At 41.0% G+C, this 20,822-nt stretch overlaps 1 protein-coding gene across 3 annotated transcripts; it reads left to right on the top strand.

Moving 5' to 3' along the window:
* The first annotated feature begins 113 nt into the window (after positions 1 to 113).
* On the top strand, positions 114 to 19,601 carry LOC102791373 (tyrosine-protein phosphatase non-receptor type 7-like). Of its 3 annotated transcripts, none has more exons than XM_087833659.1 (11): positions 114 to 201; positions 8,035 to 8,201; positions 8,373 to 8,553; positions 10,280 to 10,364; positions 10,455 to 10,534; positions 12,845 to 12,982; positions 13,731 to 13,931; positions 15,778 to 15,974; positions 17,784 to 17,897; positions 17,983 to 18,067; positions 19,434 to 19,601. In XM_087833659.1, exons 2-11 carry the CDS (start codon positions 8,095 to 8,097, stop codon positions 19,539 to 19,541), a joined length of 1,296 nt encoding a protein of 431 aa, XP_087689785.1. In that variant the 5' UTR covers positions 114 to 201; positions 8,035 to 8,094; the 3' UTR covers positions 19,542 to 19,601. The 3 variants fall into 3 exon arrangements, with proteins under 3 accessions (XP_087689785.1, XP_035770459.2, XP_006806342.2); XM_035914566.2 differs by lacking the exon at positions 114 to 201 and adding an exon at positions 3,989 to 4,278; XM_006806279.3 differs by lacking the exon at positions 114 to 201 and adding an exon at positions 6,367 to 6,504.
* Positions 19,602 to 20,822: the final 1,221 nt, after the last annotated feature.

Genomic DNA, 20,822 nt, shown 5'->3' on the forward strand with positions numbered 1-20,822 from the left:
TGTGTGTGGTAATGAGTGAGTGGGTGGATGCAGAAAAGGAAGTGGCGGCGAAGGTAGAAGTAAAGAGAGAACAACAGAAAGCAGCAGCAACAGATGAGAGAGACGGAAGAAGAGAACAGAGAAGAAGAAAGAAGAGGAGAGGAGGAGGAAGACCAGAAAGGCGGGAAGGAAGGATCGAAGGATACCGGGAATCTCTGAGAGGTGAGGAGGAGGAGGGGGGTGAAAACTTGGCAACCTGAGTGTGGATGCAGTGTGAGATATTTGTGATGGACATACTTATAACAGGAAAACAATATGAATGACAAACTTTTATCATACAAAGTTTATGCAATCTTTACTGCTGGATGCTAAAAACGGAGGTAAATCTGTTTTAGTGCATGTAAAGTACTAATATAATATTTTATACATACATCTACTGAAAATAATATGTTCAGACTAAATATTACTTTTAGGTGTTGATTAAAAAAATGATATAAATAAGATTCTTAAATAAAATGTTTATTCTTATAAACATGTCTTACACGCATTGTGGAAAAATCAGGATAATAAAATTAAATGTTTAAAAGACCTGACAAAATATACTGTAAAAAAAAAGGTAGTGCATGAATTATTGTTATTATTTATGTAAGTTAATTTTACCCGAACAAATTTGTGCCTCGATTTCTGGAACAGCTGTTTGTGAAAACTGTGACCAACAAAACTTTCACAAATATGCTTTAGATGTGGAGCGTCTTCTCCTCCCACTTTAAAGTAATTTCAACATTTTTAAAAACAAGTTGTTTTACAGAAATACTGAACCCGGCCACGACCGAGTGAATACATATTTCTGCTGATGTTAACTGTTTCAGATAACATCTTAAAAATCATAACTGTGATCTCGTTGCAAATATTGTTTTTCATTGGTAAAATGTGAAGTTGATCACAAAATGTCTTTACAAAAGCTACTGCAGTAAAGTACAGTCAACTACCTGTACTAACTATAACTGCACCACTGCTGGTTATTCCCCACAGACTGTTTTTAACATTATATATACTGAATACAATAACATTACTGTATTAAGTGATGTTATCAATGTACGAGAAACCTTTATGGATCAATCTGGGTTCTAAATAGCTGTAAATAATCTTTCAGTGAGTAAAGTGTTTTAATATTGGGGGGTGTTTCAGTTTGGGGGGGTACGTGCACCGTGGGTTCAGTATTTGCTCGTGTGATGTGATTCTTGGCCACTCGGCTTATTATGTCACCTGTAATAAATACAGATAAGTAGCGAAGGGAAAATCCGACCCTCTCTTTAGTTTGATCTCTCCTCACCTGACAGCCAGCATGACAAAAAGTAGCAACCACTTCAGTAATGGTTAAGAAACTGTTGCTAATGGTTACCAATACTAGCCACGATAATTAAGACACACATTACAAACACAGAAAAGTGTTTGTCCTTTTTTGTGCAGCCTTTATTCTTACACTCAGTTACTAAATATCAACTCAAACCTGGAAGTCTTTTGGATGAGTTGCGTTCATTTGCTCTGGAAGCGCTCCAGAAACAGAATCATTAGTAAAACTCATTAACAGTTTTGTTTAATATCGTCACTCATCTTTGTGTTTATTGCACATTACTTGTTGCTATTGAACTGCAGACTTCAGCCCAGTATTTTCTCCAGTAACATATGACTCCGTTTGTTGTACAGCATGCTTTCAAAAAACAAAAAAACATCTTGTACCATCGGAGGTAAAGAAACTTCTGCTGTGAGACTTTTCACACGCAGTATTTGTCGTTGTGATAAGAGCACAGCTGGAAACTGCTGGTGGAAATTTGTACGTTAATGTAACTTGACTTTAAAAAAACATGCAAAACTAGAGAAATTTCAAATGGATGTTCATCAGTTTATCACTTTTACAGACTTGCTGACCAATCAGCTTCATTTATCTCACATCTCCACCTACAGCAGCCGCAAAGATAGATTTAAAGCCAGAACGTTGTCGCTGTGAGGCAACAGGGCCTCGTGGAGCTAATCGCTGCATCGCTGTGCTGCTAAAGTACAAAACACGTCATTCAAACCTTTTTATATAACTCAAAGGAAGAAGCAGCAAAATGTATATTTTTGTTACAGTATTTAGTTATAGACTGTTTGCACATTAACACCCAGAAGAAATGCTGCAAATATTTACCTTTTGCTTCTTGGTAACATGAAGTTTTGAGACATCTAAGAGCAACTTAAAGCCCAGTTATTAATCCTCAGGGCCTGTGTAGACTGCTCTGTTATTGCTCCTGAGTAAGTATAATATGAATATAATATAACATGGCATAGAAAGATGGATGGATGGTATAAGACAGTATGAAAATACATAGTGTTTAACTTCTCTTAACAAAACATGATTGAAATTGAGACGACAGTCTTGCATATTTTCATTAGCGCAGTGGTGACTGGCTGTGAGGATTTGGTCATGAAGTCCCCGAGCATTCACCCCTTTAACTTCACTTAAATTCCACTTAGTGAAAGTGAAATTCAAGTCCCTTCCCTCTTATTGCTGCACAATATTAAAGTCCTAGATGCAGCTCCATCGTCGTGTTATTTTAGGGGGTTATTAGGATGAGCATCAGCCCCTATTAGTTAAATGGAAAAATGCATCCATCGTTTCTGACAAAAATAAAAGCAGCCATTTGTTTTTTAGCCAAAAGGAGAAAAGTTGCTGGAAGCTAAAATGAACTCTTTGATCTGCAACCTACTGAAAAGTCTACAGATGAGTTTTACATGTTTCCAGGTGACTCAAATGTGGAGTTTATGCTCCATAAATGATTTGTTACTGTTTTTAATATCCTAATATAGAATATGTAAAGTAACACGGGCAAACTTCTCAGTCTTTGTTAGCAAGCGTGTAAAAGTTCAAGTAAATTTAGCTTCCACTTGTCTTTAGGCTCCAGTGACTATTTAACCATGAATGCAGGTTTTAGACGCGTCTGTAAGATTAACGCTAGGGTTTGTTTTGCTCTGTTAATTTCACAATATTTTCTAGAAAGCCTGATCTAACCCTTCTACTTGGATGTAGGAAGAATATCTTGAATATTAGAGATATATATTTCAGAAAGAAAACCAGCATTTTTGTGCTGACTACAGTAAGTGTGGTGCAGCATAGATGCATAAATTGCTTTTGTAACAAAGCAAACAGTCGCTGCTGATTCCCCTCTGCACTGATCCAGTCCCACATGCTCTCCACTTCAACATGTAGAGTAAAATGCCTAGTATTACATTCTTTATTTCTCCAATTTAAAGTCATATTGAGATTAAAACAAATGACAGCAGCTCACAGTGTGCTGCTCTTCAGTAGGCTTCCAGAAAGAGCCCAGTCAGACGTGAGCTTTTAGGGAGATGGGAGATAAAGCAGGTGGCTCGAGTGGAGTTTCACCATAAAACAAAATAAAAATGTTCTAAAGGAGCAGAAAGTCCTTTAAACAACGTCACACATTTGGGGTTCAAAGGTCCAAAGGACAGAATTTTCCGTTGTCGAGCGACGAGTGAAAAACAGTGTGGAGGTGTGAGGTTGAGTCAGTGTTTTCTCATAAAAAGGGTTGACTTTTAAGTTTCCTCTGTGGTAAATAGCCATCAGTGTCAGGGGGTGCAGGCTAATATTGCTGTTTGTTATGTTGCTGTTTTATATGAATGCGTGTTACATTAGTGCATGTTCCTGTACTGCTGCTGTTAGCGATGTGCTGTGTGATTTGACATGAATGATTCATGAGCAGCTGTTGCTGGTGTGTTAATAATCAACGCCCGGAGCATTTCACTCTTCCTCTCTTTCATTATCTCTCCATCTCTTTTTTCTTCTTTTTCTTTCTGACTAATTTTCCCTCTCACTCTTTCTCTCTCTCTCTCTCTCTCTCTTCCCTCAGGTCTCTCTGCCTCTCCCTCTCTACCTGCACACCTTAAACCAAGGTAATAACAGCCAGAAAAACAGGACAAGTCTATTCCTGCTGCTTCTTCTCTCTCTTTCACCTAATGTTCTGTTTTTTCTCCCTCGTTTACTATCACTTTCCCTCTGCGTTCGCTTGTTTCTTCTTGCCCCCGGTGTGTCAGTAAGTAATTAGTTTCATTTGAGGAAGGTGGGAAAGAGAGAGAACAAATGGGGAGCGCCCATTTATTCCAGTGCTAGTTAGCGATTTGCTGAGCTGCTGATTAGTTTATTAGTTGTGCGAGTAAAGTGAGCCGGAGCTTCAGTATCAGAGGCGGATTTACATCTTACAGACCTGAATCACACAGAACAGCATGGCTAAGAAACATCTGGTAAGCTTGATCAATTTAAGACATTCTTCTCTTCTTATCTCTGAAAACCTTCGATAACTGTCCCATGTTTTATCTCATGGGACCTAAAAAGATGAGGACTTTTACTATAAATATAACCCACAGCAACAGATTGTTTTAAATTTGTTACATGAGTGTAATTAGAAGCTCGAGAGGATGCAGTGTTTCCAGGAAAATGTTGTGCACAACAAGCAACCTCCTGAAGGTTTAGCGTTTGCTATGGCCAGGGGTGTGTCCAGGAGGGGGGGTGTGGTGTTCATGTGTGTGTGTGTGTGTGTGGATTGTAGGACTAACATACAGTTAACCTTACAATCCTCGACATGATTGGATGACAGAATGGATAGGACCAGCAGAGGAATGTAATACATCAGCATCTTTACGTTATGGCGCGTTGCACTTGTACTCCAATGTACTTCAAATATAAACAAAGTGCTTTATTTTAAAACTGCAGATTTTGAAATATAAATCAACTCACATGTTATGCTGCATTCAAAATGTACCCAGAAGTATGGACGTAGTAAAATCCCCTCCAGCTGCCACATTGAAGTTTTCTAGTGACAGAAGAATCCCGATGTTTGCATGATTCAGCATAATAAGTTCATTTTGTCAGGAACCTGAAAATATGCAGTGCTGTGAAGTCGCCTCGCTGTTCCTGATTTTTTGCATATTCGTCACACGTTTCAGACGTTTCCTGACCTCTGTGACCTCGGTTCTTTAAACATTTATAAAAAGCACTTTGCGAGGAACAAACACGTGAATGCTGTCATCAAAGCTAGCTTCCTTCATCTCCAGCTACTCACAAAAATAAAATCTTCCTGCTGTTTCAGAGACTTTGAGAGCGTTACCTGTGCATTCATTTCACCTCGACTGTAAGAGTCTTTATTCAAGTGTCAGTCAGTCACTGCTTAGCCGACTGCAGCTGGTCCAAAACGCTGCGGGACAGTTATTAATTTTCAGATGCAAGCGAGACTTCACGTCCCCCATATTGGAGTTCCTCCACCAACTGCCAGAGTTTGCATGGGTTTGCACCGTCTTGCCTCTGTGATCTTTTAAGTTTACACATTATGTCAAGATCCCCGAGGTCGGCTGAACAAATGCCCCAGCTGTCCCGAGGTCCAGATTAAAGCACAGAGGAACAAATAAATCCTCACCTCAGGACCTCCCTAACATTAAACCCATTTTTTATATCTGTTATTTATTACTGATTATCCAGAATTACTTAAACCATAACCAAAGAGATAAGGTGCCTCTGCAGCATTTTTTTATTGTCAGTTTGCACTCTGTGGTTCTTATAACATTTACTGTTTTCCAGGTAAAAGCCCAAATGAGCCGTGCACAAAAAGAAAACAAAAATTCATCACAGCAAGACGAGAATGTTTGACATCCATGAAAATCTGGTGAAACTCGATTGTCCATTTCCATCTACCTCCTATCTCGATTCTCTGTTAAACAGCACTTCTGAGAACTTAAACCAGTTCTGTGAATGAACAGATAATGTACGTGTTGATTTGTAATTCTGGTTTACTCCAGCCTGCTGTGTTTCCCATTAATGTGTCTATTGCGTCTCTGTGAATCATCCAAACTTTGCTAAGCTCGTGGTAGAGTTTTGACTCATGATTGAGTTGCAACAACAGCATCAAGCTCAAACTCTCTGCAGCTTTCTGAAGAAACACATTTTGTGAAGTTCAATTCAGTCTAAAAAAATCTAAATAGTAATATATGTAAGTCTGGCCTTTATGTTTGAGTCTATTGACTGAGGCGTGTGTTTGTATGAGTGTGTTGAGTAAGTGTGGGCGTGCTGACTTCCTGCTATGAGGAAACTCTCTTCCGATGGAGACACGCTGAAACGTTTCAGGTCCGAACTGATGTGGAAACACACTGAACAGTGACAACACACACACAAACACAGACACACTTGTTTTCACGTCATCAGGGTTCAGGCAGGTTGAGTTTGCTACCAGCGCTCGTCGGGTCTCGTCTGTCGGGTACTGTTGGCAGATCTGTGCTGCGTCTGACGAGAGCGCTGCCTCATCATCGCATTAATAATTTGTTCAGCATGTCAGATGACAACAACGAACTGTCACGAGGGCTGTCAGCAGCGACACGTGGAGTGTGAGCTTCTTATTTTGTTTGAATGACTCCTGAATGACAAAACAGAACAGAAATTTAAGTTAAAGTGAAGCTGAGAAGCAACAGAGGAACAGAATGGTGAGTGCAAACACACTTTCTGTTTTTGCAAAACTGGCCACAACAAAAAGGATTAGACTAAAAAATGCAGGAAGTGTGACAAAAAATCTCCAAAATGCTGCTTTATTCAGTTTTTTGCACTGTAGCTTCTCTCATTTTATACAGTTAAGTCATGCAGTTGCAGAGCCACATGTTTCAGCACAGGGCTGTAACTGTCATTCATCTTCTGCTCCCTGCATTCTGCTGTAATAACAATGACAATACAGGGTCTCAGATATTATTGCTTGATTTTTCATACAGTGGGAAAAGCAGTGGGAAATATCTGTTGTACTACAGGCCCATGAGTCATATTCAGTATTTTTCTCTTATGATGCATTCAGTTACTGTGACCATAATTACATGATAAAAGCTGCTAATGTCTTCGTATTTCGTCCTTCGTGCCTAGACTGATGTTGTCACTCAACCAGGTTGGGCTAAAGGCAAAATTGACCTGAATCTTTGCCAGACTAGAGCCAAGAATAACTACTGCTGATCCAAAATGCACAGGAGCAGAACACTAACAGGCAAACAACAGAAGCAGCACCAGAAGCATGATCATCTATTCAGAAATTCAATTAGTTATCGGGATGCATCAGTCTAACAGTAATAATGCACTAAGAGTGGATGTGAACTCACAGAAAGTCATTTTAAGCAAATTTATGTAAAAATGGGTTCACAGTTTGCATAAAAGTGGGGCGATCGTGGTTCAAGAGTTGGGAGTTCGCCTTGTAATTGGAAGGTTGCCGGCTCGAGCCCCGGCTGGGACACTTCACCCGTTGCCTGCTGGTGGTGGTCAGAGGGCCCGGTGGCACCAGTGTCCGGCAGCCTCGCCTCTGTCAGTGCGCCCCAGGGCCGCTGTGGCTACAATGTAGCTGCCATCACCAGTGTGTGAATGACTGGATGTAAAGCGCTATACAAATACAGACCATTTACCAAAAAACAGCTGAAATTCCAGCAAGGTTTATTTCCCTGAGGCTGGTAAAGAGAGCCTCTGTCTTCTTCATGGTTTATATTCTGTGTCTCATATCAAAACACGCCGTTTTTTCACGCCACGGTCGAAAACAGAGGTTAAAACATGTTGGCGTTGCTTTAAACGTAATTCCCAGTCAGCAATCTTTCTCAATCTTTCTTACTTGTATTGGCAAGTCACTTAAGCCTGTTTTACATTTTTGTGTAGATCTCACTGGCTGATTTTACACTTGAACATCACCTTTGTGACGTCTTAATTTTTTGTGAAGCAGTTTTACACATTTACAGAAAAAACAAGAAAAAACCTCCAAAATCATTTATCTACAGTTCAGACTGCAAATTAACTTCAGAAACAGTGTGTGCTTCTTTTCCCAGAGTTCAGCAGACTTTGGTGGGTGCAGTGACGCTTGAGCATGGTGGCTGCTGATTGGTCATCAGCAGCTCTGATTCGCACGATCACTCTGCCAGCCTATCCTGCTTCCTGGTTACTGAAAAACGAAATGATGTGGTGATGTTAAAGCTCCTTCTCTCTCTGGACTGCAGCATGCTGTGGTGAGGCGCAGATAAGGAGGACCCAACCACTGAAATACACCTATACTCACCATGAGCATGTCAGCAGTGCACTCCGCCTCCCCTCCTGCTGAGGAACCAGTGACACCCCCACCCTTGACCACACCTCCTCGCAAAGCTTCAGTCCGGCTCCAGGAGAGGTGCATAATCTTGCTTTCTAAAACCCTGAGTCCTCTAAAAATGTCATTTTTTAAATTTACACTTTTGTGACTAAAATGTGTTTGTTAAAACTCTGAATATATGTTTTCTTTAGTGAGTTTAAAATTGCTATCAGTCATCCTTTTTCTCTTGAATGTTTTCTTATTTTGCAGGCGGGGCTCTAATCTGTCTCTCCTGTTGGATGTGAACACTTTGGGGGTGGAGACTGTCTGTTCTGTCTCCACCCCAAAGGAGGTGTGGCTTCAGCTGCTTCACACCTCCTCACGACCACTCACACACACGCTGCTGCAGGAAGCTGCCATTGACACAAATACGCTGAATGTAGAGTACCAGGTACACTCAAAACATTGCAAACATTCAACACATTAAAATTAAGCAGAGACAAAAGGGAAATATGAGGTGAAACAAACTAAATATCTGCAGGACTTGTTCCTGCTGTGCATGTAACACGTGCCAGCAGTAACTGCTGATTCTGGATTGAACGTGTTTTTAGGTCTTACAAGCAGCACTGTGTCAAAGTGGCCCAACTTTCATGTTGATGATGTCACTGCTGATGGCAGCCTGTTCTGCAGAAACAAAGCACAGTCCAAATGGCAGAATATTAGTCTTCACTGTAAAAGATAAACACCGCAGATTAGGGATGGGTATCGTTTAGGTTTTATCTGATACCGGTGCCAAACCGGTACTTTTGCCGGTGCTTAAACGGTGCTCAAACCGGTGCTTAAAGAATGAAGGACACAAAATTGGTCCAAAAACCTCTCATGTTCAGCTGTTTTTTTGTAAAAAGATAACAATGTTAGCCTTTTCTGCAGCTATGGGGCATATATGGTATCACTCTTGGCTGGAAGCAGCTTAAACAATGGAAAAAACACAAACTTTGTCCAAAAACCTCTCATGTTTAACTGTTTTCCACTTTTTCTTTGGTCATTTTAGCCTTTTTGTCCAGGGTGAAGGGAGTATCTGCCATCAAACAAGAAGACAGCTGCATGTAGCTATGATGATGTTTGCTAGTTCACCTTACATGCATTAATGTAATAACGTGGTTAGCCTACTCAACGTAAATTACACACGAACAACATTAAGCTACTCACGCAGAGAAGAACGGCTGCTGCTGCATCATCATCCTCATCATTTCTGCTACACTGGCAGGGCTAGGGGCCAGGACTCTCCTCTTCGGGTTTTTGGGGGATGTTGCTAACTCCGGGTCGATAACAGGCACCACACCCACAGTAGATGTGCTCGGTGTGAGGTCTCGCATCAAATACGGCGCATTTTTCGGCTTTAAAAAAAATGCTATGCGTCGCCAGGTGTTTCATCAGATTTGAGGTGTTACCTCCTTTGACAGTATCACAGTATCAGCTTAAAGCACTTGTTGCAGATGCTGAGTTTGCATCTTTTGCTGTGAAGTACAGCCAGACTTTGACCGCTTCGCCTTGGGCATTTTTAATCTGTAGCTCTGCTCTAAAAGAATGTACGTACCTGGACCCGCCTACTATCCTCGGAAACGTAAAATGATTGGCTAGAATCTAAAGTGTATCACAGCTCAGGAAAAATAAAGCACCGAAATGTGCGCTGCTTTTCGGTCTGGTTACTACCGTTTATGTCAGAACCGGTGCCATCATGGCACGGATACCGGTACCCATCCCTACCGCAGATGGCTCATCAGCTCAGGATGATGGGGTTCAGGTTTTGACACAGTGAAGCAAAATCACTTTGTGTTGCACTTTGTACTGTCTTGGACAATGGAAAACCCCTCAAATTGCTCATATTGGGAAGTCTGTATTGGAGTCTTTTGCCCAAAACAGTTGAAAACAAATGTCTATGAAATTTTTTACCTTCCTCCTCTCATTCCTGTTTGTCTGACTGTATGTACCTGCAGTACAACAGCAAAGCTATGATATCTAGAAAACATCAGATCCATCAATTACCTTAAAATCCTGAACATTTACTCCAAAATTAGTGCTTTCTAGCAGGTATGGAATAGCCTTTCTGAGACTGTTAAACTCTCCAACTTCCAGGACAGTTTTAACATTCATTAATATTCCCGTCTCCCCAACAGAAGATCCCTCCGAACTTTGTGAACGCTGCTGACCTCGATGTTCCGGGACACATGATGAAAGACCGATACAAAACCATCCTCCCCAGTCAGTTCCTGTCCGTCTCACCTCAGTAGAAAAGCTCTTGATGTGTTTATTCCCTTTATCACCGCTCGTTATTTGTATGTTTGTCTTTAGACCCTGAGAGCCGAGTGATCCTGAGGAACCCGGACGATGAACCTGGGCCTGATCGCTACATCAACGCCAACTACATCAGGGTAAGAGTCTAACAGTATTTCTTACCAAGTCAACTAACCCCACAGATTTCTGTCACCTCACACTCTAAGTCAGGTGGGCCTTTCCCAGCGACCACATCCGGTCTCTGTAATCTCCTCTTTTGTCTCAGCACAAATGAGCATGTTGTGCTTTTGTGGTTTTAGTTGCTAATTTTAATGGTTTAATGAAAAGTGTGATATATTTTCTGGAACTAATATATTTTTATTTAAATAAAAATTGATAGTATACACTCATCAGCAAACATCTAAGCCACAGGATCACAGGAAAGAAGCTCAAAGGATCTGGACATGTGGTCAAGATGATCTGGTGAAGTTCATTCTGAGCATCAGAACAGGGAAGAAAGGTCATTTAAGTGAATTTGAATATGGCAGCTATTTCAGGAACTGCTGAGAAATACTGGGATTTTCACACACAGAGTAAAAAAAAGTCATAAAAAGAGAAAACATCCAGTGAGTGGAAGTTCTCAGGGTGAAAGGTGAATGACCTGATAGGAAGGCAACAGTAACTCAAATAACCACGTTTCAGCCAAGGTACGCAGAAGAGCATCTGTTAATGCACAACATGTGGAAACCTGAAGCAGGTGGGCTACAGCAGCAGAAGACCACATTAAGTATTCTGGAATACAGAAGGTTGCCTGGTCTAATAAGACCGCCGACATGTTTTCTGCTGCAACGTTTGGAGTGTTGTTCCTAAAAACAGAAAAAAAGACAGAAAGTGACAGTTAAGAGGCTTTTTAATTCAGGCTCATGGTGGTTTAAAAAGACGTGTCAGAGGTCCTTATCACACTGATCCTTGCCGTACTGCAGCAGAGAGAAACTGAATCCTGGACATTAACCTAACTCTAAAATTGTGCTGGGATGATTAGGAGCTTTTAAAGGCTTGCACTGTCAGAGTCTGGGCTGTCATCTTCTATGAGTGTATATTTATTATCTATACTTATAAATATACTGCAGATAAAGTTGTTTGAAAATAGCTACTGTCATTGAGATCTCAGGTTCAGTAACAATGTGTTTTCTTTCATTTGAGCCGTTTCATTTTGTTACTCAGTCCTGGATTAAATGAGTCAAGTGACAGAAAAGAAAATATGTTTCCTTCAGGGTTTTATTAAAAAGAAAACAAGCTGATAGAGTGTGTGACAGCGTTGTCACTCTGCGTGGGTGTCTTCTCGTTTGTGTGTGTGTGTGTGTGTGTGTGTGTTGGACAGCTAAACAAACAGAACATCAGATATGAGCCGTCGGTTTGTCAGCGTGGGAGTTTGCAACCAGGAAAACCACAGGAAGTGAGGGAGGAAGTGACATGTCCCCGACTCCCCCTCCCCCTGTCTTCCCTTACGGCCCACGCATCCCTCACACTGTGCAGCCTCAGCTCAATTTGTGTGTGTTTGTGGAGTGTGCGCCTGTGTTGTTAATCACAAGCTTTTTGACAGTTTTCGTAAAGCACCTGCTGCCTCTGCTGATGTGCAACAACAAGTAAAAAGTAGCATTCATTCATTCGCCATTCAGTTAAACTCCTGTAATATTTGGTGGCGTGCTGGTTGGACACTTGACAGTTGTTATTGAATCTGAATCATTCACTTCCTGCCCTGTGAGGCCAGGGTGGTTTTAGACGTCTAGGGGATATGATGAATGTGTGTGACAAAAACAACGTGACATTTCTTAATCTGCATTTGCATCCATTTATACCAACCTGAGAAATGAAACAACACGAAGAAAACGGTCAGAGTGCATCCAGCTCTGCTGGAAAATACCTCATCGTTGATTTGTGCAAGCCTAGATACAGGACATAATGAAACTTTAAAAGCAAAAAAGGTTTATTGCAAACAAATGAACAAAGAATATACCAAGCACTTCCAGACCAGCTCCCTCTCCAACCTGCAGCAGCAGCAGGTCTGCTGGTCTGGAAACGCCCGGTCCACAAGTCAGCAAATGTGCTTGTCAGTCACCTGATCAGAGCTGAGATGGAAACAGAGAACACTAAAATAGAAATTAGGATGTAAAACATGCTTTAAACTGTGGCATGAAGGCTGGGTGAACTGTGCTTTGTCTCAAAGACACAACTGCTGCAGCTACGATGCTGCAAAGGTGTCCCCTAAATGTCTCTACCACAAGTACAGAACTCTGTGGACTTTCTCTTTATTTTATTTGACAACTAAAGTCTCCGTTTCCTCCAAAATATCATTAAATGTTTCCTTCCTATACCTAAATTTTGGTATTGACCTCAGAGTAAAGCATTATACTGTGAGAAAGTTTACTGACTGATTGTTGTGAGATTTGATGCTCTTTATGTGGCAGGGCTACAAAGGGGCTCCCAGGGCCTACATCGCTACCCAGGGGCCCATGGTGCACACCGTGGGAGACTTCTGGGACATGGTGTGGCAGGAGAGGAGCAGTATCATCGTCATGGTTACGAGGCTGAAGGAGAACAACGAGGTGAGGAGACACAAGTGTTGTTTCCCTGTGTCCATTTCATCCTTTTGTGTAATAGCTGTGCTGCACCGCAAATTTGTGGAAAAACAAACTGAAGTCGTGACATTATGCAGCGACACACCCTCCTCTGCACTGCTGTCGCTCTTGAGACTTTGTGTTGTGTCAAAACTTCAACCTGAACTTTATTTTGGGGGAACAGGATGACCTCACAGGGCACCAAATCTGTCAGGTAGCCTGAGTGATGAGCAGTCAAGATTGTTGTGGACTGTCAGTACACTGGGAGCCGTTGTATTCAAGTTGCACAGCAGCGCCTTTCCACCAATGTTCAGAATGATTAAAGTGACAACGTTAAATTAGAAGTCGCAGCTGAATTCGCTGTTGCACAACAACACAGATATCGCACAAAATAAAACCACAGTTCTAGTCGTGCATGTTTACTCACGCAGCTTCCTCTGTATTAAGAAATTCTGCGTGGGTGATTGGCAGGCCAGCTTTCATCAGTAAGCATGATGTTGGGGTTTTGCTGTTGTGACAGATGATTGCAGAATTCAGTGTTGACAGTGTTGAGTGTGTAGTACAGAGTCCATTAAAGAAAACTGCTTTTTATTATTATTATATATATTTATGTTGTATATTTTCTACTCCATTTAACGTGACTTTATTCTTGTATTCTACTGTGCATTGAGCTGTGCATTCATGCTACATCCATCTGATTATGGATCTGAACACTTGGCTGTTTGTCTGTTTGAAGAAATGTGAGGTGTACTGGCCACAGCCGAGAGACAGGACGAAGAGGGTGAAGGAGGAGGACGAAGACACGGAGGAGAAGGATGGGCAGAGGGAGAAGGAAAATGAAGAGGAAGGAGAGACGAGACGAATCGGCAGATTCCTTATCAGAGTGAAAGACAGCCGAGAGAAAGACGGATTCACGGTCACAGATATGGAGATTCAGGTACAGTCGCAGATTTCACCTCCATGAGCCAGAGGAAGCCATGTGTTAAATGTTTGTCATTTCTGAAGATCACTGTCTAAATGGATGACTGACGTTACTGCAGTCCTGCTCTACAAAGCTGCACTGCTTAAATGCTTTGTGGTTAAACAAAGATGGACCGATTAGACGTCTGCAGAGGTGTTTGGGGTTTTTTCTGGTGAAACCACTCTGATTACAGACTTATGAGATATTTCTTAGGCTTTTATCAGCTTCTTAAAGCTTCTAGAAGATGTTATTAGATTTGTACATTCATAGCAATGAGTGGAAGTAGCTGAGTGAACTAAGGCAGAATCATGATCAGTGAAAATGAAATTACTTTTGTCATTGCTGTGTGCTGGTTAGGCTTTCAACAAAAGGTACAAATACTAATTCAGAGCGGTGATTATTAAAAATCTTCAACATTAACCCTTTAAAACCGGTCAGAACGGGCACGCTCCGTTTTGCGCAACTACTTTTAAATCCTTGTCGAACTGCAACCATGTAAGCTAGCGCAATAATTTTTTTTTGCATATGAAACCGGAGGAGTTGTACTTACATCTTATGCCATCAGCTTGTCCTCGGTCACAGTTTCCTTCCACATATAGCTTTGCAAAAACTGCATAAAAAGCGCTTGCAGCAACACAAACATAATATTCCAGAAACACGCTTTGCCCGATCCGATCAGCTTTTTTACCATCAGGGCCTCATGAGCCTATACTGGTGTTTTTAAAAGTTATGTTTGACTTTATGACTTTCTGTGTGGTTTCTGGGATGCTTAGGACTCATATTGCACTGCTGGAAATAGTTTATTTTGATGCATATGCTGCTTTTTTGCAAATTTGCACTATAATATTTATTTTCGTTTTTCCTGCAGTCTATAAAAATTGGTGTATTTCAAAAATAAAACTGAAGACACTCAAAATAAATTTCCTGTGGTGGGAAACTAGTTTGTGCAACTTTTTTGTGTTTACAGTTTTGAGGGATAAGCCTCTTAAATTTCTCTAACTAGAAATATATGTTAAAAAACAAAAATGATTTTACATTTTTTTGTAGTTTATTGCACTTTCTTGCAATTTATGTAATTACTATGCACTTAATGCAGACATATTATTAAAATTTGGGCTATAATGATTGTATTGATGTATATCAACTTGAAATGCTCCCAAAAATGGCTCCACAGCATGTTAACATATAATATAAGCTCTGGCGGACTTGGTTCTATGGTAGGTCTTAGAGGGTTAAAAGTACTTTTTCTAAAATGTCTCCACAAACAAAAGTGAAAAGCATCACATTCCTCTGGGCGAAATTTGAACTGAGTGAGTTTGAACTAATCCAACATTCCCACATGGAAAAGATTTATATAAATCTTATAAAGTTTGCATCTGTCTTGTGTGAAACTTGTATGAAAAGAGTGAAAACAGATATAAGAAAAATGTGAAAAATTATATAAATGAAACTTGTATGTTTTGGATACTTACTAAAACAATATATGAACGTAATGAGAAAGTGGCCACTTTCATGAGTGAATCATATAAGTGTTACATGATTCACTATATGAAGTAGGCCACATCTTATGTAAGGCTTTTAAAGTTTTTACTGTTTCTTTTCCACATGGGTTTCCTTGTCAGTCTAACAAAAACATCTTTGTAACGAATAAAAAAAACAATTCATTCACATTTTGCTGATACGTTTAGTTACTTAAGGTTTAAAAGCTTTTTAAATTTTAGGAAGAAATAAAATAGTGCTTTATTATAAATGCACGTTTCCAAAATAAAACCAACAGAAACACCTGGTTTTGTTTGATAACTGTGTGTTTGTGTGCTTTCAGCTCCATTCAGAGTGTCGACACGTCAGACACTACTGGTTCACATCTTGGCCTGACCATCATATCCCACAATGCATAGCTCCATATCTAAGGCTGGTGGAAGAGGTGGAGACGTACAGCAAGTCCCTCGTGCCGCCCTCTAGCTCTCAGGAAGTCTCTGCGCCCGCCTCCAGCCCTGGACCAATCATCATCCACTGCAGGTCAGTTTTAGTGTTCCTTCAAAAAAATTGTGATTTCTCAAAATGGATAAAATTGGTTTTGGTTAGTTCACGTTACCTGACGAAACACAGACAGGGGTCATATCTTACTCAACTAAAGCGTCACTTCTCTCGCTTCATTTTGCTCAAGTTAGCCAAATAAATAAAATCTGCTGTCAGGCTCCAGTGGCTACGACTCAATTCATTTGATTTTTATTTAGTATATAGCACCAAATCACAACAACAGTCCCCTCAAGGTGCTTTACATAGTAAAGTAAAGACTATTTAATGATAGAGTGCAAACCCCAATAATCATATGATCCCCTCCAAGCAAGCACAGTGGGAGGAAAAACTCCCTTTTAACAGGAAGAAACTTCCAGCAGAAACAGGCTCAGGGAGGGGCGGGGCCATCTGCTGTGACTGGTTAGCAATGAGTGGAGGAAGACAAGACAAAGACAGGCTGGGGAAGAGAGACAGAGATTTATAATATTTTATGATTAAATGCAGAGAGGTGTATAAACACATAGTGAGTGAAGAAGAATCACTCAAAGCATCATGGGAAACCCCAGCAGGTGTATTGCAGTGTAACTAAGGGAGGATTCAGGGTCACCTGGTCCAGCCCTAACGTTACGCTTCTTAAAAAAGGAAAGTTTTAAGTCTAATCTTTAAAGTAGAGATCGTGTCTGTCTCCTGAATCCAAACTGGGAGCTGGCTCCACAGAAGAGGCCACTGGCCAATTAAATCTCATTATGAAAAAGTCACAAGAGAACAGAACAGCTGTTTATGCTGTTTATGCATTAAAATGAAGAAGTTGATCATTGCACCGTGTTTTTATAAACAACGTTGGTCAAAGAGAACTAAGTGCTAACCAGCTACAGTTTCATTTTTCTCCTGCACTGAAATAAACGCAACAAGTCACACCCTGGAAGGGCAAAAGAATTTTCAAAATAAAAGCTTGTGTGCAAATTTTTTTACTTCAAATAAAATCACAAAACAAAACTGATTTACAAAAATAACTTTACGTTTACTTATGCTTGATGACGAGGCAGCTGTGTGACCATTCAGGAACATGTTTTTAAGCTGAAGTATAGACGTCTTTGCACAAGAAGGTGCTTTGCAACAATCCAAAAAGAAAATAATACAGTAAAAATATAAAATACATTGTGTACATAAAGGAGAACAGAAGTTAAAACATGCATCAATAAACCACTCTTGAAATACATCCGCCGAGAGCAGCGTGATGGTTACGGGTGAACAGACTGCGATGTGTCAAACCAGAGCCGCGGCCGATGTGTCGAAAGCTGCTTCCTGCCTGAGAGCAGGGATGGCTGCCTTGACTGAGCAGCCGACCACAGCAGAGAGGACAGATAAAAGTTTAAAGCGATGGGGCTGCGGTGACCTGACACACGTCTTTGAGCACCAATATGCTGCTGCACGCCTGAAGCACACAGAAACCAGAGATTCTGAGCAAAGAGTAAATAAATCTGCTGTGACTGAGTTCAAAGAAAAGTCAGCACAAAGGTCGTGGATCTTACCAACTTTTCTAGAAACTTTCCCTATCATTTCCTCCACATTAGCCGCTTTTTAGCTGAATATCGTAGGACTGTCACAAGACAATCTTTGTAATTGTTCCTGTTCTCAAGTAACAACTGCATCCAAAGGTGGAGCTCTAAAAACTTTGATTATTATTTGATTGATCAAGATTTTGTTCTTTGTGTTGATGAGACAGATGGATGAGTCGGATGAATACAATACTCATCCTAAATCTACACTGCTGTTCTCCTAACATCTCCCCCGTCCTCCCCTCTACAGTGCAGGTATCGGGCGGACAGGCTGTTTTATAGCCAGCACTATCGGCTGTCAGCAGCTCAGAGAAACCGGGCAAGCTGATGTCCTGGAGACAGTTTGTCAGCTTCGACTGGACAGGTGGGTGTTTTCCTCTCTCTTTCCTTTGCAGTCCGTCTTTAACATGCAGTTGCATGTTTAAAACCTGTGGTCTGCTCATTTGCAGGGGCGGTATGATCCAGACCTCAGAGCAGTACCAGTTCTTGTACTCCACACTGGCCCAGTACAGCTCCCAGCTGCAGCAGAAACAGGTACACAGCAGCACCCTGCCGAGACCGCTGCCTGTGGCCTTCAGCTCTGAGCCCAGTGGTTTATACAAATGTCTGAAAACAACAAACAGATCATTCAAAAAGTCGAGTTTTCTGATTTTCCTTCTTTAAATGTGTTTGTAGATTTATTGCACATTGAGTGGCAGCAACTATAAATACTCTTTTTGGGGGTCCTGGTGTTGTTGTCGGGTATGTGCCCTATGCCAGTGGTCCCCAACCCCCGGGCCTCGGACCGGTACTGGTCCGTGAGTCGTTTGGTACCGGGCTGCGAGAGTTGAAGCTCAGGTGTGAAATGTATAGTTTTCAGGGGTTTTATCGGTTTTCAGCGTTATTTTGTTATCGTTTTTATCGTTAACTCGGTTTTCCTGGGTCTTTTCACGTGTGTTATGAATAAATCTTCTTTTGTTCGGTACCGGTACTAGTTTTATTTTGTTGTATTTATCCGCCACACCTTAAAGGCCGGTCCGTGAAAATATTGTCGGGCATAAACCGGTCCGTGGCACAAAAAAGGTTGGAGACCGCTGCCCTATGCGACAAATCATAGACTGTATATAAAAGATGGAGTCAATCATGGCGGTGTGACCCACTAGTTGTAGTGTGATGTCGTTAAAGGCCTCTGTGTTTTGGGCAGCACAACGGTGGGTTTTTAGAGACAAATGTGAAGGTAAAGGTGATGGGAGGGTGAAGAGCTAAATGAGAAGCTAAAGTTAGATTGGAAAGTTAATTTAGAAATTGTTCAGGGTGCAAAGGCACAGTTATTTAAACTAGACCTGGGGAGTGTCATGAATCTAAGCATGATACTGAGGGACACTATAGGCTCACAGGCCTGTGAGCACACCCTACTTTAGCCTGTTTTTAAGTGTAATTGTTACCACAAATTACATGATAAGTTGTACTGAGCTGTATTCAGTAAGTGCAAAGGGAGCCATAGTCTTGTAAACAACCAGAAATGCAGCTTTAAGGCACTTCCACACTGACTCTGTTCATACAGTCTGTGGGGATTGGCACACTGTTAGAGCCTCGAGTGGCCATTATTGGCGCTGCAGCCACAGGTTGCTGCCTAGTGTTAATATACGCAGTCATTGCTGCACAGCGCTTTGCACCAAAATAGTTAGAACTTGGTGGGGACTGTTTTCATCAACAGTTGGTGCTGTGGTGCATGTCTGTGGTGGCAGGATGATGTGGTTGGAACTGAATCCAAATAAACAACAGTTTGCGTGTTAGCAATGAAACATGTAACATCAGCCGCACCTTAATCACCTGAACCACAGCAGCCATCAGAGGACAGCTGCGTCTGTAATTTTTGGTTTGAGGTTGTAAACAGTGTACCAATTCTGAATATTTACAGAACCAGCCTGCCACACTGCCTCAGAGCCAGCAGAACCCAGAGGACCAGGTCAGCATACAGCTGCAGAACCTCGAGCTACACAGCAAACAGAACAGGAAGATCTCATAGAACCTGGATAACCAGCAGTGTCTTCAGAGAAGTCCAGGAGAAGCGAGGAGAAAGACGCCAGCAGCAGCAGAACTTAAAGAACTGATGCACCAGCAGGGGGACGACTGGGGGAACGAGGAGGATCCTACAGGGGCCCCAAAGAACTGGTGTTTGGCTCCAATTTGACTGAACAAGCAGAGAATAGGAATAATTAGAAGATCAAAAGCATCATGTTCATGACAGACTGAGACTGAATCAGACTAATTAAATAAAAGAAGGCAGGAATATTCATTGGCTTGGCTGTGGTATTTTTCGAGCAGCTATTTACCACACACATTTATTTAACTCTAAATACGGCTGCTAAGTATGAAGACATGTTTTAATAGTCAGAACATTTGAGGGTATTAAAACAAATCACATAGATCTCTTCATGAAATGCGACCAGGACAGTTTGTCACATCAGCAGTGAGCATGTTTGACAATCAGAAATCATTTGATCACCATGTTTCTCTCTTATTATTTGACCCATTCTGTTAATTTATGAAACAAAAACACCTCTTGAGCCTTGTTGAAATCTGCTGTTTTTTGATCTCCTTTAGAGACTAATGTGTATAAAACAACCAGATCAATAAATTATGAATATAAATACTTTTTCACTTAGCAATTTTTAAAGGACACATTCAGCTGACCAGCTCTGCATTCAATTTTTTCAGAAAGTTTAAATATTTTAATTCTATGTTTTAAGCTTCCGATAAAGTCCTGTGAATAAGTAAGTACACCCTATGGAAATATCTGGACAGCAGGTAAACATGTAAGGACCCTTGTGTCCAGAGATGAGGGTGGTATGCTGAAGAAAAATGCTTCTTCAGCCCTTCGAGCAAAAATATTAAAATTCTTCTGTTCAAAAAGCGCACCTCCTGACATCAGAAATGATTTTTCGTTGGTGTTGCTGTCCATTCAAAATCAGAATCACGGGTCCATTCCAGGTTCAGGTTGACCTCTAAGATGAATGGCTTCATATTACTGGAATTATAACTAAGAGCCTACGATCTCACATGCAAGAAAGGAAACATACGATCATTTCAACAGTAAATGTCCAAAAGATGAATGTTTAAAGTGTTACTAATAATGTATTTATTGCACAATCAATTATCAATAGCGTGAATATTGCAAAGAAAATTGCTAATAATGCAGACATGCACAGTGAGTAAGTGCTTCATATTAGCTTTAATTATTCCAGAAACAAAAACATTTATTTCATAGTGGTGACTGTCCTCGCACATAATGTGCAATAACTTGTAC

This window comes from Neolamprologus brichardi, chromosome 20 (assembly GCF_056152115.1).
Source record: "Neolamprologus brichardi isolate AB-2024 chromosome 20, ASM5615211v1, whole genome shotgun sequence".
Taxonomy (NCBI): domain Eukaryota; kingdom Metazoa; phylum Chordata; class Actinopteri; order Cichliformes; family Cichlidae; genus Neolamprologus; species Neolamprologus brichardi.

Bases quoted from the DNA above. Each gene is read 5' to 3' on its own strand.
- LOC102791373 (XM_087833659.1), top strand. From the start codon at position 8,095: ATGAGCATGTCAGCAGTGCACTCCGCCTCCCCTCCTGCTGAGGAACCA. The intron at 8,202-8,372 runs GTGCATAATCTT...CTTATTTTGCAG, and splicing joins TCAGTCCGGCTCCAGGAGAG to GCGGGGCTCTAATCTGTCTC. The intron at 8,554-10,279 runs GTACACTCAAAA...TCTCCCCAACAG, and splicing joins CGCTGAATGTAGAGTACCAG to AAGATCCCTCCGAACTTTGT.